General features: G+C 45.3%; 3 protein-coding genes across 4 annotated transcripts in view; all 3 read left to right on the forward strand.

Moving 5' to 3' along the window:
- The window catches only part of LOC149847962 (adenylate kinase family protein), a 95999-nt gene that overhangs the window by 64486 nt on the left and 12380 nt on the right, over positions 1–19133 (forward strand). The window lies entirely within an intron of this gene.
- LOC149847963 (uncharacterized) lies at positions 1257–9873 on the forward strand. The gene is made up of 2 exons (XM_090010760.1): positions 1257–3125; positions 9857–9873. The coding sequence occupies exons 1-2, from the start codon at positions 1895–1897 to the stop codon at positions 9871–9873; spliced, it is 1248 nt and encodes a 415-aa protein (XP_089866886.1). The 5' UTR covers positions 1257–1894.
- On the forward strand, positions 8641–18492 carry LOC149847964 (uncharacterized). The gene is made up of 2 exons (XM_090010663.1): positions 8641–11742; positions 18476–18492. Exons 1-2 carry the CDS (start codon positions 10512–10514, stop codon positions 18490–18492), a joined length of 1248 nt encoding a protein of 415 aa, XP_089866789.1. The 5' UTR covers positions 8641–10511.

The following is a 19133-nucleotide window of genomic DNA, read 5'->3' on the forward strand; positions in this document are numbered from 1 at the left end:
TTTTAATAGATGTACATTTTGATGGGAATGAGTAGTGTTATGAGTATGCGTGTAAAATGTATAGTCATGTTTCTACTAGACTATTGATGTCTCATTTAACATAAGTATGCGAAATTGCGGGGTTTATTCGCGTGCACATACTCACAGGAGATATGTATTGGTGGATACCCATATGTGATGGAGGTAATACACGTAGTGAGAATGTAAAAATGATATGTTTAATAGCATCACTCAAACCACACAAGTTGGTAGGGCACACTACTACACTGTTCCCGTTGTCCTCACGGGCTGGAGTCCCGTAAGGGTTCCCGCAAGGGAGGATGCGGGTTTTCACTTTACTTTTGCATATGGGGTTGTAAACTTAAAGAATCGACTTTAATAAAAATATAATGAAACAAGAACAGTGTAATATACTTTGTGAGATATCTCATCTGGAGTATGAGAATCTTAACTATCCGGTCTTGGGGAGACTGTGAGGATACAAAAACTCCGTGTGCGTTGTTGCCCCTGAACCCGATATTGAGGTTCTTCTCCTGGCCACGGTTTTAGGGAGAATCCACCACTTTACCCGGGAGTGGTGTGTTAGTCACAACTGTGAGGTTATGGTACCAAGGAAGTGACACTTGTGGGCGTGGGGTGTCCCTTGTGTCCCCGACATTAGATGTGGAAGGTCTAATGTTCCGAAGGTGATTCGGTCGAGAGCTAAGTGGGAACCCAGTAATAAAATATAAATTGTGTGCTAAGCTACTCTGGGAACCTAACTTGACCTCGGGGATTTTACCCGTTTGGTGTATCCGCGGGCGATGGAATTAAAAAGAGGAACTTAACATTGTATGCATTTAATAGGGCATGCATATGGAAACATGAACTCAAATAAAAGAAAATAAGGTGTTCATACATTACACATATATCATGCATAATTTTGCTATGCATTAGATCAGGCATGGTCTGTTTCTTTTCCCTGATATATGTCGTTGATGGGTGATGGCTACTCTTTAATGTATGTAGAATACCCTGCTTACTCAAAGTGAATACCTGTTATTGATTAAAGTTTATGCATACTTAAATGATGTTGCATGGATGCTTAAGTTGGATTGAGTAAATGTAATAATTGCTTTTCCTCAAGGAGAATTGCATAAAATTGTACTTGTGTTCTTTATGCTCATTTATTTTCATTAGAGGGATCTGTACGCAGAATCCTTTGGATTTCTGACCCCTCCTTTTTATGGTTTTCACAGGAGCAGAAACTCATTGAAGCGACTGGTGTCTGGGCAAGTCACGGGTGTTACGCACTTGCTGGATACATCTTAGAGGGACATCATGGCTTTACTTTTGTTTTCCTTTTTGGTTCTATTAATTGATGTTGCACTTTCAGTAATTCATTATGCAAGTGTCTCTAGACATGTTTATCAGTTTTTCAATAAATGAATAATGTTTTGATGTTGGTTTGGAAGATAAGTGTAAGCTCTATCGTGGTGTGTGGTTATCCAGCGGTGAGTGGAACTGTAAAGGCCCCAGGTCTTTGGGAATATTTTAAAAAAAAAAAAAAAAAATCCGCATTTTCGAGTGGATGAGTTGGGGTCGTTACAGGTTTGGTATCAGAGCCACCACAATATCTTACACTTTTATCATCATTTTTGCAATAAATTTTAATTTTTGAAAGTGAGCCATGTCCTGAAGTATCAGCAAGTCGTGCCTCGTACTCCAGAGCAGTCGTCTTCACTGATAAGGTTATTTAAGTACTTTTATCTAAGCATTGATATTTAGTATGCTTGATTGTATGTAGGAGTAAACTTTATTATAGAATACACTAAAAATATATAGTTGTTCGGTATCAACCCAAGAGGGGTAGAATCAGAGAGGGTCTAATTTGTGAAATGCACGTGTGTTGTAGATGTCGTATACTCACAGAGGTGCCTCGTCTTCTACTGCTGCTCCCGCAAACTGGCAGGAGCAAAGAGATTTTATGATGGAAGCCATCCACACCTTGACCGAGACCATGATGGCTCAGGCGGCACAGACAGCACAGGCCGTGCAAGCGGCTCAGGCTGCGCAAGCGGCACAGGCTGCGCAGGCGGCACAGGTTGCTCAAGCGGCACAGGTTGCCTTGGCAGCTGCACAGGCAGCCGCACAAGCAACAACTCGCGACCCACCTGTCAATGTTGTTCCAAACGTGGGCGGCGCTTTCTTCGAAAGGTTCCTGAAGTTGGATCCGCCAACTTTTTCAGGAAAGACAGACCCAGAGGCAGCGGAGAACTGGGTTGAGGAGGTGGAGCGGGCGTTCGACGTCCTATCTGTCCCTGAGGACAGAAAGACATCTTTTGGCACGTACCGTTTGAAGGGCGATGCCAAGAAGTGGTGGGACACCCTGCGAAGGGTGAAGTTCGCTGACTGGGACGAGATTCCCTGGGAGACGTTCAGAGAGGAGTTTCTGGATGCATACTTTCCCTCCTATGCCGAGGAACAGATGCAACGAGAGTTCCTCGATTTGACTCAGGGGACCATGAGTCTAGCGGACTACACTACAAGGTTCCGGAACCTCGAGAGGTACTGTCCGAACCTCTTCAAGAGTGAGAAAGCAAGGGCGGGGAAGTATGTGCACGGATTGAAGGATGGGTTGCGGACCCGCGTCTTGACGAGTCGACCTACTACTTTGGCCGATGCGATTGAGTCGGCTACCGTTCTGACTAAAGATTGGGAGAAGTCCAGGGCTACAATTAAGAAAGGGGGTGGCAATGGAGATGGTTTTTCGGGCACGGCAAGGAAGAATCCACCAGCAGGCGGAAGGGTTCAAGGTGGCAAGAAACAACGGACCCATGATGGGCGACAACACAATCGATTCCAGCAGCAGAGGCAACAGGGAAGGGCCCTGCCAGTGTGTCGCAAGTGCGGCAAGAACCATCAACCTGGCTTTTGCCCTATGTTCAAGGGGGTCTGTTTTCAGTGTCAGCAACCTGGGCACATCGCTCCTTTCTGTCCGAACAAGCCTGCGGTTCCGGGAGGACAGCAACCACCACAACAGCGACAACAGAGGCAACAACAACAACAAGATCAGCGCAGAACCAATGGGCGAGTCTACGCGGCTACAACAGCTACTCAGGGCCATCAGTCTGATCTGATCGAAGGTATATTCTTAGTTGCTGAACACTTTGCACGTGTGATGTTTGATTCTGGTGCAACACACAGCTTTATTTTTTCTTCGTTTGCAAAGTTGCTTGATTTGGTACCTTCTAGCCTCGAAAGGGCTCTGGATGTGGTCACCCATGGGTGCATCCTCCTCCTGCGGGAAATATTTCCCAGCAGTTTGTGTGGTTATAGAAGGCCATGATTTGTCTGCCGATTTGGTCATTTTAGATATGACATTTTATGATGTCATTTTGGGCATGGACTGGTTGCCCAAGCATAATGCGACCCTCCAGTGTCGGGGTAAGAAGGTTATCTTGGAGCGTCCCAATTTGTCTACGTTATTGCGTCATTCAACGAGACCGACCGACGGGGTGAGAGTCGTCTCAGCTTTGAAGGTCCTCAAGTACCACAAACAAGGTTGCATGATGTTTCTGGCCAGTGTTTCTGCTCAAGATAGTCAGGCGACACCCTTGGAGCAGTTAGATGTTGTTCGTGAGTTCCCGGACGTCTTTCCAGAGGATTTGCCGGGCTTACCGCCATATCGGGAAATCGAGTTCTCAATCGAGCTAGTGCCTGGAACAACACTTGTTTCTCGAGCTCCGTATCGCATGGCACCTGCAGAGTTAGTAGAATTGAAGAAGCAGTTGCAGGAGCTTCTTGACAAAGGATTTATTAGACCAAGTGTGTCCCCTTGGGGTGCACCAGTCCTCTTTGTTAAGAAAAAGGACGGCTCAATGCGACTTTGTATCGATTACCGTATGCTAAACCAAGTGACGGTGAAGAACAAGTACCCACTGCCGAGGATTGACGATCTGTTTGATCAGCTGAGGAAGGCAAAGGTGTTCTCGAAGATTGACCTTCGTTCTGGGTATCATCAGTTGAGAATCAAGACGGAGGACATTCCAAAAACGGCATTTAGGTCCAGATATGGGCATTATGAGTTTCTAGTGATGTCCTTTGGACTTACAAATGCCCCTGCGGCGTTTATGGACCTGATGAATCGGGTTTTTAGTTTGTGGTTGGACTCGTTTGTCATCGTGTTCATAGATGACATTCTGATTTACTCAGAGAGTGTAGAAGAACACCGAGAACATCTACGAATCGTATTACAAACACTGAGGGAACATCAACTCTATGCTAAGTTCTCAAAGTGCGAGTTTTGGATTGATAGAGTAATGTTTCTCGGTCACGTAATTTCCGAGAGAGGAGTTGAGGTTGACCCAGCCAAGGTGGAGGCTGTGTTGTCATGGGAGCAACCAAAGACGGTGACTGATATCAGAAGCTTCTTGGGATTGGCGGGCTACTACCGTCGATTTATTCAAGACTTCTCACGTATAGCTGCCCCTATGACTCGACTGTTACAGAAAGGAGTAAAGTTCGTGTGGTCACCTCGATGTGAGGACAGTTTTCAAGAGTTGAAGAATAGGTTGACCACTGCTCCCGTTTTGACATTGCCCTCTGGGGCAGGTGGTTTCGTTGTGTACAGTGATGCTTCCGGGACCGGACTGGGTTGTGTCCTCATGCAACATGGCAAGGTTATAGCGTATGCTTCTAGACAATTGAAAGTACACGAGAAGAATTATCCCACGCATGATTTGGAGTTGGCGGCAGTAGTCTTCGCATTAAAGATTTGGCGCCACTACCTTTATGGGGAACAATTTGAGGTTATGTCCGATCACAAGAGCCTCAAATATATTTTCACTCAAAGGGATTTGAATTTGAGGCAGTGGAGGTGGTTGGAGTTCTTGAAGGATTATGACTTCTCCATCGCTTACCATCCGGGCAAGGCGAATGTGGTGGCAGACGCACTTAGCAAAAAGACGACGGTCACAACTGCTAGCCTGATCGGACGCAGTTGGAATTTGGTCGAGGAGCTGGTCAGATGGCAGCCATTTGCAGGAGATTCTGGACGCATCATTTGTGCGGGAATGCAGGCAAGACCGGAGATCATAGATCGGATCGAGGAGCTCCAGTCAGCCGACCCGGATTTTGAGAAGCTTTGTGAGAGTGCCCAAAAGCCAGAAGCGCAGCTTCGTCGAGAGGAGGACGGAACCATCATGTTCGGAGACAGATGGTGGGTTCCAAAAGCGTTACGGGAAGAGCTGATGAGTGAAGCTCACAGATCGAGATTTTCCGTTCACCCTGGTTCTACTAAAATGTTCAAAGATCTTCAGAGGACTTATTGGTGGAATGGGATGAAACGGGACATCGCGGAGTTCGTGTCCCGGTGTCTTACCTGTCAGCAGGTGAAGATTGAGCACCAAAGACCTGGTGGACTTCTGCAGCCACTTGAGATTCCAGAGTGGAAGTGGGACGACATCTCGATGGATTTCATAGTAGGGTTACCTACGACCCGACGACAACGAGATGCCATATGGGTAGTAGTAGATCGGTTGACAAAGAGTGCCCATTTCCTTCCAATTAGAATCAGTCAGAGTTTGGAAAGTTTGGCCAACCTTTACGTTGATGAGATAGTTAGACTTCATGGGGTGCCACGTTCGATAGTGTCAGATCGAGATCCGCGTTTCACATCTCGATTTTGGCGCCAGCTTCAGAAAGCTTTAGGCACAACATTGAAGTTTAGCACTGCGTTCCACCCGCAGACGGATGGACAGTCAGAACGTACGATCCAGACGCTTGAGGATATGCTGAGAGCATGTGCTTTAGATTGGGCAGGCGATTGGGACAAACATGTGAAGTTGGCAGAGTTTTCGTACAATAACAGTTTTCATGCCAGTATTGGCATGGCCCCGTACCAGGTGCGTTTAATCCGGCAGCGATTGATTGCAGCACAGAGCAGGCAGAAAAGCTATGCTGATCAGCGACGCAGGGAGCTCAAGTTTGAGGTAGGCGATCATGTGTTTGTTCGAATTTCGCCTACGAAGAGTGTCTTCAGGTTTGGAAAGAAGGGGAAGCTGAGTCCTCGATATGTTGGACCTTTCGAGATTCTCGGGCGCGTTGGGGAGACCGCATACCGAATAGCACTCCCTCCCCAGTTTTTGGGGATCCATGACGTATTTCATGTCTCGATGTTGAGAAGATATATACCTGACCCCTCACATGTGATTCACTATGAGGTGATCGAGGTGCAACCTGACTTGACTGCGGAGGAAAAGCCAGCAGAGATTGTAGACCATCAAGAAAAGACGCTGCGAAATAGGACGATTTCGTTCGTAAAAGTGCGTTGGCAGCATCACGGGCTGGATGAGTGCACTTGGGAACCTGAGGCGGCTATGCGTCAGCAGTACCCTCATTTATTTGGTACGTTCTAATTTCGAGGACGAAATTCTTTTTAGGGGGAAAGGATGTAAAAACCGAAAAATGTTGCTACTAAATTTTTGTTTATCTTACAAAATATTTCAAAAAAATAAAATATGCAATTTGGGCCTAGATCCACATTTCGGATCTAGGACCCATAAAGGGGCAAGCAGTTATAAATAGTGTCAACCAAAAAGGAAATAAAAATAATAAAATAATTTTTTTTTATAAGGTTAATCTGGGGATCCCCAGTTGGATCCATTTGGATCCAACTGTGGATCCATATCATTGGGGTTGGCTTACGGGTCTCGGGTCCGGACCCGAGCCGAGCCTTGTGTAACAGGGCTTATAAGTGTAAGGGGCAACCCGATAAGGGTTGCCCGATAAAATCTGGAAAAAAAAAAGTAGAAGAAGGGGCAACCCGATAAGGGTTGCCCGATAAGTCTGGAGCAAAAGAGGGACTCAGAGGTTAGGGTTCTGAGAGAGAACCCTAACGGTATCGCATGGGGGAGGAGGCCTTGAGGCGCAGCCGCAGGCGGGAGGTTCGGCCCCGACCTTGTCGGGCTATCCCTTTCAAAAGCAGGGGGCGCTCTCGGGTGGGTTTCCCCCTCTCGCTTTTGTTTCCCCAAAGATCTCTCTCTCTCTCTCTCTCTCGCTGTGTGTGCGCACGCCGGAGGAAGGAGCCCATCACCGGCCAACCACAGGCGTCAAGGGCCCCTCGAGCATCTCCCTTCACGGCGGTTGGAAGGAGCGTCACCAGTCGGCACCCCTCTGCGACAGCCGTCTCCGGCCACCGGAAAATCACCGTAAGAGGTACGGGTCCCCTCTCATGGAAATGGATGAGAAATCGAAACCCTGGTTCGATTTTGTGTTTTTCCTTAGGATGGAAACCTTGAAAAATAAAAATAAAGGGGATTTGGGGTCATCACTTTAGTTGATGGTGGTAGGCGACAGGCCCAGCCGACGCAGTCGGCTGGGCGTGGTGTTAGTTTTGGCAGGGACCCAACCGACCCGGTTGGTTGGGTACAGGTGCTGGTTGTGGCAAGGCCAGGGCAGGCCCAACCGACTCAGTCAATCGGCTGGGTGTTGGCCTGGGATCTCAGGAAAAGCAAAGAAAAAAAAAACAAAGAAAAAAAAAGGGTTTTAGGTTCAGTATTCTGATGTTCTTGCTTGGCATTGATAAGTGCATTGACATCTTTGACTCGAATGTGACGTTAGTCATTTCTTTTTTTGTATGTTTCATAAATTTGATCAGCCTGTGCATGTTTTTCAATAGTGATAATTTTTGTTTGTCTGTAAAGGAAAAATCTGGAATTGTGGGCTTACGTTAAGAAACTTTCTTAAGGGGCTATGGGCTGGGTATCGGTAGTGGGATTCCTTTTATGTTAGGACCCATGGATAAAACCCTGCGTAGCTTCTTGCATATTCTGGAATAGTCTAAATGGAAGTAGGGGGAGAATTCTACATATGATTAGGGACACATCCGTGTCGGGTTCACGCTGAGTTGTTCCACCAAGTAATGGGTGTTTATGAACCTATGTTGGATTGCCTTTTTACAATGCAGCTTGTGCTTTGTTTAAGACTTCAACTGTGTATATTGGCCTGCTTATTTTTACCTTGTTGTCGTGGGCTGAGATCACACTAGGCTGATAGTACAGTTCATGTTCTTTCAGGATGGAGTTTCGCTTGAGATGGGCTTGAAATCATGTTATCCATTCACACTCTTGCTTTCTTTATTTTTCTTACATATGATTGAATATTATCGAAATAATGTCTTCATGGTACAGTTAAATTAGAGAGAAATCTGTAGTCTATTCCATGTGATGAATGACTTGATTTTGCTGGCTTGTGGTACAGATGTTATAGGAAAATATATACATAAATAGTTGTTAAACATGTAAGATGTTGTTTACTCGCAGCACACACATGCCCAAACTGGGTCTGTGTGTATTCTGTTGGGCCCGACCGATAGGGTCGGCTGGGTTTCGCAGGATTAAAAAGAAATAATATATATACAGAATTTCATAAAGGGGATTTTCTTTATGCTGTTTAGGTCTTGACAGCATACACAGGCCCAGACCGGGCCTGTGCATATGCTGTCAGACCCAGCCGACAAGGTCGGCTGGGCTGGATTTGTTTATAAAATAAAAATAAAAATAAAAAAAATAAAATAATATATGATTCCTGCTTTTCTTCTTCAGTGATATATTGTTCGGTTTGACAGGAGTATGAGTTTTTAATAGATGTACATTTTGATGGGAATGAGTAGTGTTATGAGTATGCGTGTAAAATGTATAGTCATGTTTCTACTAGACTATTGATGTCTCATTTAACATAAGTATGCGAAATTGCGGGGTTTATTCGCGTGCACATACTCACAGGAGATATGTATTGGTGGATACCCATATGTGATGGAGGTAATACACGTAGTGAGAATGTAAAAATGATATGTTTAATAGCATCACTCAAACCACACAAGTTGGTAGGGCACACTACTACACTGTTCCCGTTGTCCTCACGGGCTGGAGTCCCGTAAGGGTTCCCGCAAGGGAGGATGCGGGTTTTCACTTTACTTTTGCATATGGGGTTGTAAACTTAAAGAATCGACTTTAATAAAAATATAATGAAACAAGAACAGTGTAATATACTTTGTGAGATATCTCATCTGGAGTATGAGAATCTTAACTATCCGGTCTTGGGGAGACTGTGAGGATACAAAAACTCCGTGTGCGTTGTTGCCCCTGAACCCGATATTGAGGTTCTTCTCCTGGCCACGGTTTTAGGGAGAATCCACCACTTTACCCGGGAGTGGTGTGTTAGTCACAACTGTGAGGTTATGGTACCAAGGAAGTGACACTTGTGGGCGTGGGGTGTCCCTTGTGTCCCCGACATTAGATGTGGAAGGTCTAATGTTCCGAAGGTGATTCGGTCGAGAGCTAAGTGGGAACCCAGTAATAAAATATAAATTGTGTGCTAAGCTACTCTGGGAACCTAACTTGACCTCGGGGATTTTACCCGTTTGGTGTATCCGCGGGCGATGGAATTAAAAAGAGGAACTTAACATTGTATGCATTTAATAGGGCATGCATATGGAAACATGAACTCAAATAAAAGAAAATAAGGTGTTCATACATTACACATATATCATGCATAATTTTGCTATGCATTAGATCAGGCATGGTCTGTTTCTTTTCCCTGATATATGTCGTTGATGGGTGATGGCTACTCTTTAATGTATGTAGAATACCCTGCTTACTCAAAGTGAATACCTGTTATTGATTAAAGTTTATGCATACTTAAATGATGTTGCATGGATGCTTAAGTTGGATTGAGTAGATGTAATAATTGCTTTTCCTCAAGGAGAATTGCATAAAATTGTACTTGTGTTCTTTATGCTCATTTATTTTCATTAGAGGGATCTGTACGCAGAATCCTTTGGATTTCTGACCCCTCCTTTTTATGGTTTTCACAGGAGCAGAAACTCATTGAAGCGACTGGTGTCTGGGCAAGTCACGGGTGTTACGCACTTGCTGGATACATCTTAGAGGGACATCATGGCTTTACTTTTGTTTTCCTTTTTGGTTCTATTAATTGATGTTGCACTTTCAGTAATTCATTATGCAAGTGTCTCTAGACATGTTTATCAGTTTTTCAATAAATGAATAATGTTTTGATGTTGGTTTGGAAGATAAGTGTAAGCTCTATCGTGGTGTGTGGTTATCCAGCGGTGAGTGGAACTGTAAAGGCCCCAGGTCTTTGGGAATATTTTAAAAAAAAAAAAAAAAATCCGCATTTTCGAGTGGATGAGTTGGGGTCGTTACAGGTTTGGTATCAGAGCCACCACAATATCTTACACTTTTATCATCATTTTTGCAATAAATTTTAATTTTTGAAAGTGAGCCATGTCCTGAAGTATCAGCAAGTCGTGCCTCGTACTCCAGAGCAGTCGTCTTCACTGATAAGGTTATTTAAGTACTTTTATCTAAGCATTGATATTTAGTATGCTTGATTGTATGTAGGAGTAAACTTTATTATAGAATACACTAAAAATATATAGTTGTTCGGTATCAACCCAAGAGGGGTAGAATCAGAGAGGGTCTAATTTGTGAAATGCACGTGTGTTGTAGATGTCGTATACTCACAGAGGTGCCTCGTCTTCTACTGCTGCTCCCGCAAACTGGCAGGAGCAAAGAGATTTTATGATGGAAGCCATCCACACCTTGACCGAGACCATGATGGCTCAGGCGGCACAGACAGCACAGGCCGTGCAAGCGGCTCAGGCTGCGCAAGCGGCACAGGCTGCGCAGGCGGCACAGGTTGCTCAAGCGGCACAGGTTGCCTTGGCAGCTGCACAGGCAGCCGCACAAGCAACAACTCGCGACCCACCTGTCAATGTTGTTCCAAACGTGGGCGGCGCTTTCTTCGAAAGGTTCCTGAAGTTGGATCCGCCAACTTTTTCAGGAAAGACAGACCCAGAGGCAGCGGAGAACTGGGTTGAGGAGGTGGAGCGGGCGTTCGACGTCCTATCTGTCCCTGAGGACAGAAAGACATCTTTTGGCACGTACCGTTTGAAGGGCGATGCCAAGAAGTGGTGGGACACCCTGCGAAGGGTGAAGTTCGCTGACTGGGACGAGATTCCCTGGGAGACGTTCAGAGAGGAGTTTCTGGATGCATACTTTCCCTCCTATGCCGAGGAACAGATGCAACGAGAGTTCCTCGATTTGACTCAGGGGACCATGAGTCTAGCGGACTACACTACAAGGTTCCGGAACCTCGAGAGGTACTGTCCGAACCTCTTCAAGAGTGAGAAAGCAAGGGCGGGGAAGTATGTGCACGGATTGAAGGATGGGTTGCGGACCCGCGTCTTGACGAGTCGACCTACTACTTTGGCCGATGCGATTGAGTCGGCTACCGTTCTGACTAAAGATTGGGAGAAGTCCAGGGCTACAATTAAGAAAGGGGGTGGCAATGGAGATGGTTTTTCGGGCACGGCAAGGAAGAATCCACCAGCAGGCGGAAGGGTTCAAGGTGGCAAGAAACAACGGACCCATGATGGGCGACAACACAATCGATTCCAGCAGCAGAGGCAACAGGGAAGGGCCCTGCCAGTGTGTCGCAAGTGCGGCAAGAACCATCAACCTGGCTTTTGCCCTATGTTCAAGGGGGTCTGTTTTCAGTGTCAGCAACCTGGGCACATCGCTCCTTTCTGTCCGAACAAGCCTGCGGTTCCGGGAGGACAGCAACCACCACAACAGCGACAACAGAGGCAACAACAACAACAAGATCAGCGCAGAACCAATGGGCGAGTCTACGCGGCTACAACAGCTACTCAGGGCCATCAGTCTGATCTGATCGAAGGTATATTCTTAGTTGCTGAACACTTTGCACGTGTGATGTTTGATTCTGGTGCAACACACAGCTTTATTTTTTCTTCGTTTGCAAAGTTGCTTGATTTGGTACCTTCTAGCCTCGAAAGGGCTCTGGATGTGGTCACCCATGGGTGCATCCTCCTCCTGCGGGAAATATTTCCCAGCAGTTTGTGTGGTTATAGAAGGCCATGATTTGTCTGCCGATTTGGTCATTTTAGATATGACATTTTATGATGTCATTTTGGGCATGGACTGGTTGCCCAAGCATAATGCGACCCTCCAGTGTCGGGGTAAGAAGGTTATCTTGGAGCGTCCCAATTTGTCTACGTTATTGCGTCATTCAACGAGACCGACCGACGGGGTGAGAGTCGTCTCAGCTTTGAAGGTCCTCAAGTACCACAAACAAGGTTGCATGATGTTTCTGGCCAGTGTTTCTGCTCAAGATAGTCAGGCGACACCCTTGGAGCAGTTAGATGTTGTTCGTGAGTTCCCGGACGTCTTTCCAGAGGATTTGCCGGGCTTACCGCCATATCGGGAAATCGAGTTCTCAATCGAGCTAGTGCCTGGAACAACACTTGTTTCTCGAGCTCCGTATCGCATGGCACCTGCAGAGTTAGTAGAATTGAAGAAGCAGTTGCAGGAGCTTCTTGACAAAGGATTTATTAGACCAAGTGTGTCCCCTTGGGGTGCACCAGTCCTCTTTGTTAAGAAAAAGGACGGCTCAATGCGACTTTGTATCGATTACCGTACGCTAAACCAAGTGACGGTGAAGAACAAGTACCCACTGCCGAGGATTGACGATCTGTTTGATCAGCTGAGGAAGGCAAAGGTGTTCTCGAAGATTGACCTTCGTTCTGGGTATCATCAGTTGAGAATCAAGACGGAGGACATTCCAAAAACGGCATTTAGGTCCAGATATGGGCATTATGAGTTTCTAGTGATGTCCTTTGGACTTACAAATGCCCCTGCGGCGTTTATGGACCTGATGAATCGGGTTTTTAGTTTGTGGTTGGACTCGTTTGTCATCGTGTTCATAGATGACATTCTGATTTACTCAGAGAGTGTAGAAGAACACCGAGAACATCTACGAATCGTATTACAAACACTGAGGGAACATCAACTCTATGCTAAGTTCTCAAAGTGCGAGTTTTGGATTGATAGAGTAATGTTTCTCGGTCACGTAATTTCCGAGAGAGGAGTTGAGGTTGACCCAGCCAAGGTGGAGGCTGTGTTGTCATGGGAGCAACCAAAGACGGTGACTGATATCAGAAGCTTCTTGGGATTGGCGGGCTACTACCGTCGATTTATTCAAGACTTCTCACGTATAGCTGCCCCTATGACTCGACTGTTACAGAAAGGAGTAAAGTTCGTGTGGTCACCTCGATGTGAGGACAGTTTTCAAGAGTTGAAGAATAGGTTGACCACTGCTCCCGTTTTGACATTGCCCTCTGGGGCAGGTGGTTTCGTTGTGTACAGTGATGCTTCCGGGACCGGACTGGGTTGTGTCCTCATGCAACATGGCAAGGTTATAGCGTATGCTTCTAGACAATTGAAAGTACACGAGAAGAATTATCCCACGCATGATTTGGAGTTGGCGGCAGTAGTCTTCGCATTAAAGATTTGGCGCCACTACCTTTATGGGGAACAATTTGAGGTTATGTCCGATCACAAGAGCCTCAAATATATTTTCACTCAAAGGGATTTGAATTTGAGGCAGTGGAGGTGGTTGGAGTTCTTGAAGGATTATGACTTCTCCATCGCTTACCATCCGGGCAAGGCGAATGTGGTGGCAGACGCACTTAGCAAAAAGACGACGGTCACAACTGCTAGCCTGATCGGACGCAGTTGGAATTTGGTCGAGGAGCTGGTCAGATGGCAGCCATTTGCAGGAGATTCTGGACGCATCATTTGTGCGGGGATGCAGGCAAGACCGGAGATCATAGATCGGATCGAGGAGCTCCAGTCAGCCGACCCGGATTTTGAGAAGCTTTGTGAGAGTGCCCAAAAGCCAGAAGCGCAGCTTCGTCGAGAGGAGGACGGAACCATCATGTTCGGAGACAGATGGTGGGTTCCAAAAGCGTTACGGGAAGAGCTGATGAGTGAAGCTCACAGATCGAGATTTTCCGTTCACCCTGGTTCTACTAAAATGTTCAAAGATCTTCAGAGGACTTATTGGTGGAATGGGATGAAACGGGACATCGCGGAGTTCGTGTCCCGGTGTCTTACCTGTCAGCAGGTGAAGATTGAGCACCAAAGACCTGGTGGACTTCTGCAGCCACTTGAGATTCCAGAGTGGAAGTGGGACGACATCTCGATGGATTTCATAGTAGGGTTACCTACGACCCGACGACAACGAGATGCCATATGGGTAGTAGTAGATCGGTTGACAAAGAGTGCCCATTTCCTTCCAATTAGAATCAGTCAGAGTTTGGAAAGTTTGGCCAACCTTTACGTTGATGAGATAGTTAGACTTCATGGGGTGCCACGTTCGATAGTGTCAGATCGAGATCCGCGTTTCACATCTCGATTTTGGCGCCAGCTTCAGAAAGCTTTAGGCACAACATTGAAGTTTAGCACTGCGTTCCACCCGCAGACGGATGGACAGTCAGAACGTACGATCCAGACGCTTGAGGATATGCTGAGAGCATGTGCTTTAGATTGGGCAGGCGATTGGGACAAACATGTGAAGTTGGCAGAGTTTTCGTACAATAACAGTTTTCATGCCAGTATTGGCATGGCCCCGTACCAGGTGCGTTTAATCCGGCAGCGATTGATTGCAGCACAGAGCAGGCAGAAAAGCTATGCTGATCAGCGACGCAGGGAGCTCAAGTTTGAGGTAGGCGATCATGTGTTTGTTCGAATTTCGCCTACGAAGAGTGTCTTCAGGTTTGGAAAGAAGGGGAAGCTGAGTCCTCGATATGTTGGACCTTTCGAGATTCTCGGGCGCGTTGGGGAGACCGCATACCGAATAGCACTCCCTCCCCAGTTTTTGCAGATCCATGACGTATTTCATGTCTCGATGTTGAGAAGATATATACCTGACCCCTCACATGTGATTCACTATGAGGTGATCGAGGTGCAACCTGACTTGACTGCGGAGGAAAAGCCAGCAGAGATTGTAGACCATCAAGAAAAGACGCTGCGAAATAGGACGATTTCGTTCGTAAAAGTGCGTTGGCAGCATCACGGGCTGGATGAGTGCACTTGGGAACCTGAGGCGGCTATGCGTCAGCAGTACCCTCATTTATTTGGTACGTTCTAATTTCGAGGACGAAATTCTTTTTAGGGGGAAAGGATGTAAAAACCGAAAAATGTTGCTACTAAATTTTTGTTTATCTTACAAAATATTTCAAAAAAATAAAATATGCAATTTGGGCCTAGATCCACATTTCGGATCTAGGACCCATAAAGGGGCAAGCAGTTATAAATAGTGTCAACAAAAAAGGAAATAAAAATAATAAAATAATTTTTTTTTATAAGGTTAATCTGGGGATCCCCAGTTGGATCCATTTGGATCCAACTGTGGATCCATATCATTGGGGTTGGCTTACGGGTCTCGGGTCCGGACCCGAGCCGAGCCTTGTGTAACAGGGCTTATAAGTGTAAGGGGCAACCCGATAAGGGTTGCCCGATAAAATCTGGAAAAAAAAAAGTAGAAGAAGGGGCAACCCGATAAGGGTTGCCCGATAAGTCTGGAGCAAAAGAGGGACTCAGAGGTTAGGGTTCTGAGAGAGAACCCTAACGGTATCGCATGGGGGAGGAGGCCTTGAGGCGCAGCCGCCGGCGGGAGGTTCGGCCCCGACCTTGTCGGGCTATCCCTTTCAAAAGCAGGGGGGGCTCTCGGGTGGGTTTCCCCCTCTCGCTTTTGTTTCCCCAAAGATCTCTCTCTCTCTCTCTCTCGCTGTGTGTGCGCACGCCGGAGGAAGGAGCCCATCACCGGCCAACCACAGGCGTCAAGGGCCCCTCGAGCATCTCCCTTCACGGCGGTTGGAAGGAGCGTCACCAGTCGGCACCCCTCTGCGACAGCCGTCTCCGGCCACCGGAAAATCACCGTAAGAGGTACGGATCCCCTCTCATGGAAATGGATGAGAAATCGAAACCCTGGTTCGATTTTGTGTTTTTCCTTAGGATGGAAACCTTGAAAAATAAAAATAAAGGGGATTTGGGGTCATCACTTTAGTTGATGGTGGTAGGCGACAGGCCCAGCCGACGCAGTCGGCTGGGCGTGGTGTTAGTTTTGGCAGGGACCCAACCGACCCGGTTGGTTGGGTACAGGTGCTGGTTGTGGCAAGGCCAGGGCAGGCCCAACCGACTCAGTCAATCGGCTGGGTGTTGGCCTGGGATCTCAGGTAAAGCAAAGAAAAAAAAAACAAAGAAAAAAAAAAGGGTTTTAGGTTCAGTATTCTGATGTTCTTGCTTGGCATTGATAAGTGCATTGACATCTTTGACTCGAATGTGACGTTAGTCATTTCTTTTTTTGTATGTTTCATAAATTTGATCAGCCTGTGCATGTTTTTCAATAGTGATAATTTTTGTTTGTCTGTAAAGGAAAAATCTGGAATTGTGGGCTTACGTTAAGAAACTTTCTTAAGGGGCTATGGGCTGGGTATCGGTAGTGGGATTCCTTTTATGTTAGGACCCATGGATAAAACCCTGCGTAGCTTCTTGCATATTCTGGAATAGTCTAAATGGAAGTAGGGGGAGAATTCTACATATGATTAGGGACACATCCGTGTCGGGTTCACGCTGAGTTGTTCCACCAAGTAATGGGTGTTTATGAACCTATGTTGGATTGCCTTTTTACAATGCAGCTTGTGCTTTGTTTAAGACTTCAACTGTGTATATTGGCCTGCTTATTTTTACCTTGTTGTCGTGGGCTGAGATCACACTAGGCTGATAGTACAGTTCATGTTCTTTCAGGATGGAGTTTCGCTTGAGATGGGCTTGAAATCATGTTATCCATTCACACTCTTGCTTTCTTTATTTTTCTTACATATGATTGAATATTATCGAAATAATGTCTTCATGGTACAGTTAAATTAGAGAGAAATCTGTAGTCTATTCCATGTGATGAATGACTTGATTTTGCTGGCTTGTGGTACAGATGTTATAGGAAAATATATACATAAATAGTTGTTAAACATGTAAGATGTTGTTTACTCGCAGCACACACATGCCCAAACTGGGTCTGTGTGTATTCTGTTGGGCCCGACCGATAGGGTCGGCTGGGTTTCGCAGGATTAAAAAGAAATAATATATATACAGAATTTCATAAAGGGGATTTTCTTTATGCTGTTTAGGTCTTGACAGCATACACAGGCCCAGACCGGGCCTGTGCATATGCTGTCAGACCCAGCCGACAAGGTCGGCTGGGCTGGATTTGTTTATAAAATAAAAATAAAAATAAAAAAAATAAAATAATATATGATTCCTGCTTTTCTTCTTCAGTGATATATTGTTCGGTTTGACAGGAGGAGTATGAGTTTTTAATAGATGTACATTTTGATGGGAATGAGTAGTGTTATGAGTATGCGTGTAAAATGTATAGTCATGTTTCTACTAGACTATTGATGTCTCATTTAACATAAGTATGCGAAATTGCGGGGTTTATTCGCGTGCACATACTCACAGGAGATATGTATTGGTGGATACCCATATGTGATGGAGGTAATACACGTAGTGAGAATGTAAAAATGATATGTTTAATAGCATCACTCAAACCACACAAGTTGGTAGGGCACACTACTACACTGTTCCCGTTGTCCTCACGGGCTGGAGTCCCGTAAGGGTTCCCGCAAGGGAGGATGCGGGTTTTCACTTTACTTTTGCATATGGGGTTGTAAACTTAAAGAATCGACTTTAATAAAAATATGATGAAACAAGAACAGTGTAATATACTTTGTGAGATATCTCATCTGGAGTATGAGAATCTTAACTATCCGGTCTTGGGGAGACTGTGAGGATACAAAAACTCCGTGTGCGTTGTTGCCCCTGAACCCGATATTGAGGTTCTTCTCCTGGCCACGGTTTTAGGGAGAATCCACCACTTTACCCGGGAGTGGTGTGTTAGTCACAACTGTGAGGTTATGGTACCAAGGAAGTGACACTTGTGGGCGTGGGGTGTCCCTTGTGTCCCCGACATTAGATGTGGAAGGTCTAATGTTCCGAAGGTGATTCGGTCGAGAGCTAAGTGGGAACCCAGTAATAAAATATAAATTGTGTGCTAAGCTACTCTGGGAACCTAACTTGACCTCGGGGATTTTACCCGTTTGGTGTATCCGCGGGCGATGGAATTAAAAAGAGGAACTTAACATTGTATGCATTTAATAGGGCATGCATATGGAAACATGAACTCAAATAAAAGAAAATAAGGTGTTCATACATTACACATATATCATGCATAATTTTGCTATGCATTAGATCAGGCATGGTCTGTTTCTTTTCCCTGATATATGTCGTTGATGGGTGATGGCTACTCTTTAATGTATGTAGAATACCCTGCTTACTCAAAGTGAATACCTGTTATTGATTAAAGTTTATGCATACTTAAATGATGTTGCATGGATGCTTAAGTTGGATTGAGTAGATGTAATAATTGCTTTTCCTCAAGGAGAATTGCATAAAATTGTACTTGTGTTCTTTATGCTCATTTATTTTCATTAGAGGGATCTGTACGCAGAATCCTTTGGATTTCTGACCCCTCCTTTTTATGGTTTTCACAGGAGCAGAAACTCATTGAAGCGACTGGTGTCTGGGCAAGTCACGGGTGTTACGCACTTGCTGGATACATCTTAGAGGGACATCATGGCTTTACTTTTGTTTTCCTTTTTGGTTCTATTAATTGATGTTGCACTTTCAGTAATTCATTATGCAAGTGTCTCTAGACATGTTTATCAGTTTTTCAATAAATGAATAATGTTTTGATGTTGGTTTGGAAGATAAGTGTAAGCTCTATCGTGGTGTGTGGTTATCCAGCGGTGAGTGGAACTGTAAAGGCCCCAGGTCTTTGGGAATATTTAAAAAAAAAAAAAAAAATCCGCATTTTCGAGTGGATGAGTTGGGGTCGTTACACTAAGTTGTTTCTACGAATCGCGTCTACGTGTACCCGCAGGCCAGTAAATGATGAAACATAAAGTAACTTGTGCACTCTACCTATTAAGCATAGAATTGTTGTTTTGCTTAATGCTCAGTAATTTTCAATTCACTGTTAAATGCTTTGATATAATGTGTAGCATGTGCTAGTTAGACTTTCACACATGCTATTAAACTGCTCATGTTAATTCAATAACTGCTTAGTTACTCATCATGCATAATTAATTGTTTATGCTTCTTTCAGACATTTCTGTCTACTTGTGCACCTATTAGTTTTTCACGAAACTA

The sequence above is a fragment of the Nuphar pumila genome, chromosome 1 (assembly GCF_984573655.1).
Source record: "Nuphar pumila chromosome 1, dmNupPumi1.hap1.1, whole genome shotgun sequence".
In the NCBI taxonomy this organism is placed as follows: Eukaryota; Viridiplantae; Streptophyta; class Magnoliopsida; order Nymphaeales; family Nymphaeaceae; genus Nuphar; species Nuphar pumila.

What these genes read in the sequence shown, in the direction of transcription:
- LOC149847964 (XM_090010663.1), top strand. Translation starts at nt 10,512, where the DNA reads ATGTCGTATACTCACAGAGGTGCCTCGTCTTCTACTGCTGCTCCCGCA.
- LOC149847963 (XM_090010760.1), top strand. Translation starts at nt 1,895, where the DNA reads ATGTCGTATACTCACAGAGGTGCCTCGTCTTCTACTGCTGCTCCCGCA.